At 34.8% G+C, this 7,869-nt stretch overlaps 2 protein-coding genes across 2 annotated transcripts in view; one reads left to right on the top strand and one right to left on the bottom strand.

The window, feature by feature from the left end:
* Positions 1 to 834: 834 nt before the first annotated feature.
* LOC113229567 (3-ketodihydrosphingosine reductase) lies at positions 835 to 3,689 on the top strand. The gene is made up of 3 exons (XM_026463220.1): positions 835 to 1,421; positions 2,143 to 2,384; positions 3,128 to 3,689. Exons 1-3 carry the CDS (start codon positions 887 to 889, stop codon positions 3,335 to 3,337), a joined length of 987 nt encoding a protein of 328 aa, XP_026319005.1. The 5' UTR covers positions 835 to 886; the 3' UTR covers positions 3,338 to 3,689.
* A 58-nt stretch (positions 3,690 to 3,747) lies between these two features.
* The window catches only part of LOC113229569, an 8,531-nt gene continuing 4,409 nt past the window's right edge, over positions 3,748 to 7,869 (bottom strand). The window contains exons 5-8 of the mRNA XM_026463222.1: positions 6,851 to 6,988; positions 6,545 to 6,644; positions 4,966 to 5,118; positions 3,748 to 4,125 (exon numbers count right to left, since the gene is read on the bottom strand). Of these exons, the coding sequence (XP_026319007.1) occupies positions 4,031 to 4,125; positions 4,966 to 5,118; positions 6,545 to 6,644; positions 6,851 to 6,988 (486 nt within the window). The 3' untranslated portion in view covers positions 3,748 to 4,030. The remainder of the gene's footprint in view (positions 4,126 to 4,965; positions 5,119 to 6,544; positions 6,645 to 6,850; positions 6,989 to 7,869) is intronic.

Consider the following 7,869-nt stretch of genomic DNA (forward strand, 5'->3'; position numbering starts at 1 on the left):
TATCTGGCCACACTGTTTGTAAGTGGTTTGCATTTTAATGTCATTGTCATTATAAACGGCTCATTTACTCGCAGGGTCGTATTCTAGAACTCTACTCAATGCTCAAGTCAGGATTTAAGTATGGTTTAAAGAACTCGAAATCATACTTAAGTCCATGCCATTAGGATCGTATTTCCAGTGATTGTGTTTCCATTGCAATCCTGACTTGAGCATCGAGTAGAATTCTAGAATACGACTCTGAGTCGTATTCTAGAACTCTACTCAATGCTCAAGTCAGGATTTGAGCAGACTTGAGTATGATTTCAAGCACTGGAAATACGACCCTAATGGCAAGGACTTAGTAGAGAGAGAGAGATAGAGAGTAGTAGAGTTCTGGAATACGACCCTCATAGGATGGAAAAAAATTCCATAGTCTAAGCTTTCACTACCTGCATGACATGGCAGTCCGGCGTGCAGGCAAAGTCAAAGTCAAAGTCAAAGATTATTTATTCCATAGGTAAAATAAATTTACACTTGAAAACGTTTTGAGGTGCAATGCCTCCCTTTAAAGGGGGCATTCACTATCCTGCATTACAGCCGCGCAATACAGGATTATGAATATAGTCGCAGCGTGCTAACCTTCCTGCCATCCTGCATGCGTCCCGCGGGACTCCATACGTGGGCCATACAAAGGGTAATGTGTGAGCTGGCTCCAGTCTGCGCGGCAAACTGCCATGCAAGTTTAGTGGTGAATGGGCCGTTTTATATTTCGACTGAATGATTTGTATCCATGATCATGAAATAAATGAAAAAAAATGCACAAATGGTTTTTTTTATTCTTGGAGTGAGACGGGCGGGACTCCTAAAATATTATAATTGTAAAATAGTTTCACGTGAAAGTGAAAACATGTGCTATTTAATAATAGTTCTGGCTGTAATTGCCGTTTTGGCGGGAGCTTTGTTCTTTTTCTTGGATAATAAAATCTTGTATAAAGACTTGAAAGGGAAACATGTTGTTGTTACCGGTGGCTCCAGCGGAATCGGCAAAGCTGCTGCTATGGAAGCCGCTCGATTGGGAGCTCATGTTACGATTATAGGTCGCGACGTAGGTAAACTGAATGCTGCTGTGAGTGAAATATCCTCACAAGCCAAAGAAGGTCAAAAAATTCAGCATGCGTCTCTCGATTTAACCTCGGATTACGAATCGGTACAAAAATGTCTTTCGACCTTAGAAACAGACATAGGTTCAATATTTATGCTAATAAACTCAGCAGGAATGTGTATTTGCGGACAGTTTGAAACAATGAAAGTGCAGGATATAAAAAAGTTGATTGATTTGAACTACTTTGGCACTGCGTACCCGACTTACTATGTTTTGTCTGGGATGAAGAAAAGGAATGAAGGATTGATTGTATTTGTTTCATCTGAAGCTTCTTTGATTGGTAAGCGATCTTCAACCACGTTGAAGCCTCAGTACTGTGCATAACTTTCTTTGGTTTTAATTTGTAGGGAGGTATAGATGCTGACTGAGAAACAGAAGACTAACATACCTACCCAAAACTCTGATGCAGTTATTGCAAAGGCTCAACTGTTGAAATAAGGAAAAACTTACCACTTAACATTACAGTTAAAATGTTACTGAAGTTTTGGATTTTGGCAGCTGTAGTTTTCAAACATTGCCATCAGTGCTGAAATTTTCCTTAACAAAAATTAGTTATGTATTTTGCACCTATGCAAAATACAAATCCAAGTCCAAAGTCTTTATATTAAACAATACATCATCAATGAAGTAACAGTAACTCTGCCGTCTAAACTCTTCTAACTAAAATGTGGCTAAGTGACAAAATATTTTGTTGAGATATACCCAGTTTTAAAATATTGAAATTATTTAATTACATTTCAGCTATGCATCTAACTAATTTTAACTGTTTTTAAAAGAGAATTTTGTGATCTATCTTTTGTTTTTGTTTTGCCATGTTTTAGTTAGTTGACGTCAGAACTAACTATCTAGCTAGATATTATCTTAGAACTGTCTTTCCTATATGTATAGCAATGATAAAATTTGTATATGTACTAATTTAAATTTAAAACAATTTTTTTGCAGCAGTTCTTGTCAGTTAATTTTCCATGTATTAATACCATTTATGTGTCCATTATTTCCAGGTATCTATGGCTATAGTGCTTACAGTGCTGGCAAATGGGCAGTGAGAGGGCTGGCAGAAGCCATATTCATGGAGCTAGTGGGTACTAATGTCAGACTGACATTAGCCTTTCCCCCAGACACTGACACGCCTGGATTTGCAAATGAAGAATTGACTAAACCAAAGGAGACTAAACTGATATCTGGATCAGCTGGATTGTCCTCTCCTGAATATGTTGGAAGGAAGATTGTCCATGATTCTTTGGTGAGATTTTATGTTTATAGTATTCATTTTTAGGTAATATCCTCTAAATACTGGAAAAAATAGTAAATTTTCACATCCTGAAACCATATGAAATTTCATTTGTCAGTATGTATTATGTATGTATTAGTGATATCAGCAGAATAAGACTATTCAGAAGTTAAGGATAACTTACAAGATAGCATTGTTTGTCACTAAAACAACAAATTGTACATACGGCTTATTTAAACCACATCCAGACTTCACAAGTGTCTTGTTATAAATATAATTAGTTTTAATTGTCATTTACACACACTCGTGCCATTAATCAATTTCTGCAGGAAGTTGTAGAGGAAAATAACCCCTGAAGTTTCCAACTATGTAATAAATTTTTTTTTATTTAATTATTTATTGCACAGGAAAACACAAATCACATTTAGTACAACGGAAAATGCAAACAAAAGTACTCCTTATTTTTAAAATTAATTTCTTCCTGCGGACCGAAATACAGGCCATAATAACTACAGTAACCCTAGATTCTCGTTTTAAAAATAGCTAAGAATTTACTATCATGAACAGTATTATCAAGTGCCTTCCAAAGTCTGACCACATGAACCGTAAAAGAGTGAGAATAAAAATCAGAATTGAATGACAGATTTTAATAATCTTGAAAATGTTGTGAATATAAAGCCATTAGTAACTTCTATTTAGCTTTAAAAACTTTTGAGAAACTCATTACCAAAAGTAATCATTCTCTTTCTTTTTAGAATGGCAAGTTGTACTCTGTTTTTGGCCTTAGTGGCAAGCTGATGACAATACTTTACTGTGGAGCTGTTGAAAGTGTGGGTCAAGTGCTGCTTCAAATTTTTACCATGGGTTTATTAAGAGCCATTATGGTACCTGTTATGTTGTCGTTCCATAAGATTGTTAGAGATGGTTTGAAGGAAAAGCAGAGTGAAACTTTGAAGAATAAGTAACCTAACATTTGCATTTAATTAATGGTTTGTAGAAGTTACTTTGTACTGCAATGCAACAACAGTAAATGTACGCCAAAAGTATTATGTTCCATAAGCTTTGTTATATATAGGACCTGGGCCAAAATGTTTAAACCCTTTTCAGAAATTAGTATGTATGATCAATTTCTTATTCTTCAATTGTTGACTTTTGTTATTTCTTATCCTTATTGCATTCTATGTACTTCAATTTTAATTTTAACTATTTGTCCACAAATTGTAATAAAGTAGGTAAGGTAAACTGCATTTTAGAATTGCGTGTGAAGTACAAAATTTATGCTTTTATTTTTCTAAAGTTTTTGGAGATAAAAAAAAATTGTATGTTAAAAAATATTTTATTATATAATATACTTTAAAAATATGTTACTGGCTGCTTACTTTTTAACAAACATATAATAAAATGCTATTTTTTTTAAGGGACCAACGTTTTATTTAGAAAGCAACAGCAATCAAATGCATTCTAATTTAAGGTATACATTGAGGAGTCTCTGTCCTAATTAACACGGAGTCAGTTTGAGCCGGTCGCGTTTCAAACCTCAGACGCTAAACGCACATCATTTTCGGTCTTACGACATCGACATAAAGCTTTTTCTAACCAGCTTAATGTGATTCCGTATTGACAAGTGTGGTGACTGCCGTATCAAAACATCAGATATCTCAACATTCATTTTGTTGGTATTGTATTTTAAAACCTCGTCCAATGTATCCACTGTCTGATCTAAACCATACTACAATGGGGCCTGCTGAAATATCTGCAAAAAATGACAAAATTTGTATGAAACACAAAGAAGTACTTATTATTATGTATGTGTCATAACATTTAAAGGTGTGCCTTCTTTATACTGGGATTTTCACAAGATTCGTACACCAAATAATTTGTATAAATAGTACACACTCCAAAAATGCATATGCATCAAAACCGCCCACAAAGTACCTTTACCCCTTTACTGACCTACTGAGTTCACTATTGAATTTATATACGATCTTCAACAAAAAATTTTGCAACATAACCTAGTGTTATAAAAAAAATGTTACATAATGTGTATTGTTCAAATTATAGGTACCTATAATAGACTTACATTTTCTGTTATGTTATATTTTGCTTTACATGCGAGTAGGAAACAACAATGTCATTTATGAATTTATTGCGTAGTTATCACAAAAAATATGAACGTTCGTTTAAGATAATCGATAATCTCAGGATAAATTGAAATTTATTTTATGATTTGGTAGGTTTTTCTGGGTATGTAAAGGATTACAATATATTACAGTTCAAAGCGAAATCAGAAGGTAGGTCCAGAAATATTAAAGATATAGGTAAAACTAATATACACACACGGCCATGCTTCATTTAAAGCACCTAATAGAATAACGTCGGCTACAGTTTGAAATAACTTGAATAACAATGGAGTGAGAATGCTGTGAAATTGAAGTTAATAAATGGAATTAGAATATACTCAATTACTCAAAATAATATTAAATAAATCTTCTTAAAATCTTCATAAAATTGTAAAAAATGAAAACCCTGTTTTCAAATGCTAATTGTCGAATTCAACTTACCTTATTTTACAATCTATTTTACATTATTTTACCTGTGACAGGAGCGTCTAAAGCAAAATCTTGTAGCACAGAGCCGTCGTTCAAACGATCACCACAAAGCCTAATAGCCGCAATTAGGAGCCAATCCGTTGGGCAATTGAACGTCTCCACTCCTGCTTGCCCGGGTGGAATCACTAACAAACCATCTGTACGTACGACAAATCACATGTGATAATTAGTTTCCTGACTCAGTTTATCACAAACTCGAATTTTTTTTCCGAAATAACATTTGATCGAATTTTCATTACCTACACCGAAAATCGAATTATAACGAAACTGGATGTTTATCGCAAAACCACGATTAGGTTCGGTTAGGTTAGGTTAAGTTAGTTTTAAAAGAAAAAAAAAACATTTTCTTCTCAAAATTACTTTCGAGGTTATGAAAATTCGAGCAAACGTTATTTCTGGAAAATGTCATTTCGAACTACTGATAGGTAACCTATTGTTAGTTTTCGGTATTTTGCTCATAAATAATATCCGTGAGTACCAAAACAATCTGTGAAACGGTCATTACGGGGCAATTTATCATTACCGCCTCTCAAGTAGAAGTCGTGGGTTTGAATCCGGGCTCGCACCTCTGAGTTTCTCGGAATTTATGTGCGAAATTGAATTACAAATTACCATGAACTTTTAGGCGAAGGAAAGATCGTGATGAAACCTGCACGTCGAAGAAGGTTCACAACCCTCGGAAAACGTGTGAAGTCCCCAACCTACATTGGGCCAGTATGGCGGACTACGGCCTAAACTCTCGTCTTTGAGGAGACGCGTGCCCAGCAGTGGGACGTGTAAATGGGTTGTTGATGATTATCATTGAACACAAACAACGTAATGTACCTTTTTTTTTTTTTTTTTACCAGAAGTGCATATGGCAGTAGTCAAAGATTGCTACAATCGTCGGGGATAGTGCAAATCCGAGTATGTAGCATTGATAAAGGCGCGTATGCACTAAACCAAATTTTACGGGAGAGGGATAAACGTTATTACTTTGTTGTTTCAATGGGTATGACTTTCATTTTTGCCCAGTAAGCATCAAAGTATGTTCTCTATAGACAAATAACAATAGATTCCCGTAAATCACGCTAATTTGGTTGCCACAACTTTATGCGGATTAGATTTGGCCACTAAGTTACCGAAATGGAAACTCATATTCCAATGCTAGTTACGCGTAGTTGCACTATTTCCGATGGTATCGCACGTTGAAACATTAATGTCTACTAGTAACTAGTCAACGTACGGAAAATTATCATTAAAGTTTCTGAAAATAAGTTTAAATTTGAAAACGCGGCATTTTCCCAAAGGTCTCGGTAAGGCAGCATAAGAACAGAGCTGTATGTTGTATAGGTATACCTATTGCACTAGTGTGCCCTACACTTTCAGTGGTAATTTAAAAGACATTAAATACATACAATGCACTCTACTGTTATTAACAAAGCGTGCTCTAATAAGGAAATTAACAACTGTTGTATTTTATCATTCAGAGCCTTCACTAGTAGTTTCATAATAGAAGCTAAGTATTTACGTACTTCCTGGTAGCTCGTGGTTGAAAATTAGTAAAATACCTCTCACATTTACCAGAATCATAGTTAACGATCTGCATTACGCCCGCGTTAGTGTACGTCACACTACATGTACTCGATGATCTTTCTAGGCACATCGCGTAATTCAAGTTGTTCTGTAAGAAATAATATCATTTCAAGCGAGAGAAATTGAATAAGAATTTCTAAAGTTTTGTTTTTATTGTGTTACACTCAGCCTACACAATTGTTACAAATATTTCAAAAGAAAATTATTGGTTGTATTTAAAAAGTGAATTTTGTCAATAGTAAAATTTGTCGTAATTCTTACTTTCGGAAATGGACTTTTTGAACAACCACATACCAAATAACTTGGGGACCTTGGAATAGCGATATCAGACTTGTCTCTGTAGTTGAAAGATTCGAAGTTTCCCTGTGATTCTTTGTAATATTGGAGACATCCAGAAGGTGCCAATTCGTCGCTTGGGCCTAATTGAGTTACCTGAAACAAGAAAATGAAGTAGGAATTACGTGTTTGATGTTTAGTAAAGAGTACATTGTGTACTTGTGAGAGGCTGAAAAATTCGGCCTCGATCACCTACCAAAATGGCCTCGATCGGTTTATACGCAGTTGTGACCGATGTTGATCGACAACCTCCACTAGGTAATGGCGATACGGTAGACGACGTGTAGCAGATTATTTGTTAAATACTAACAACCACCCATGACTATATTACTAATATCTTAAACAACAACTTTTGTTCCATAACTTTAAATAATACATGAGATTATACTTTCGTACAAAAATACAAATACATATATACATATCATCACGCCTGTCTCCCACTGGGGTAGGCAGGCAGAGACTATGAACCTCCCCTCCAAAAATAAATATATTTTGTAACTCTAAATGGTAAAACCCTATATCTATGGTGATAACTCGGTGCGGTAACAAAAGAAAGCCGTACATCGACTGTGAACTGGCAATCTGTACTATCTCAATTTTGACAACTTTACAAGATGAAGAAAATTTTATTACACATGTTATTAAAAACAATGGAATTCATACAATGCGGAGTTTGAAATACACACATCAAAAGTGTCTAGGGATCAAGTGAATTTTTTGAAATAAAAATTATTTAAGCAATATTTACCAAATCCAGTCTTCCAGGACGACTTCTTACTTTAATGCTTATGTTTTATTTAACCGCTTACCCCTATATTTAATTAAAATAAACTAAAATTGATGTTTTTGCAAATTGTGGGAAAAAACTCAAATTAACGGCGTCAATTAAATGACAAAAAAATGGAAACGATACCCAACTTGCCATTATTCGAAAAATCGTGCCCGCCATCTTGGATTTAGAAATGAGTGCCATATTC

The sequence above is a fragment of the Hyposmocoma kahamanoa genome, unplaced genomic scaffold, assembly GCF_003589595.1.
Source record: "Hyposmocoma kahamanoa isolate Upper Pololo Valley unplaced genomic scaffold, ASM358959v1 62, whole genome shotgun sequence".
NCBI classification, from domain to species: domain Eukaryota; kingdom Metazoa; phylum Arthropoda; class Insecta; order Lepidoptera; family Cosmopterigidae; genus Hyposmocoma; species Hyposmocoma kahamanoa.

Bases quoted from the DNA above. Each gene is read 5' to 3' on its own strand.
- LOC113229567 (XM_026463220.1), top strand. From the start codon at position 887: ATGTGCTATTTAATAATAGTTCTGGCTGTAATTGCCGTTTTGGCGGGA. The intron at 1,422-2,142 runs GTAAGCGATCTT...CATTATTTCCAG, and splicing joins ATCTGAAGCTTCTTTGATTG to GTATCTATGGCTATAGTGCT. The intron at 2,385-3,127 runs GTGAGATTTTAT...CTTTCTTTTTAG, and splicing joins AGATTGTCCATGATTCTTTG to AATGGCAAGTTGTACTCTGT.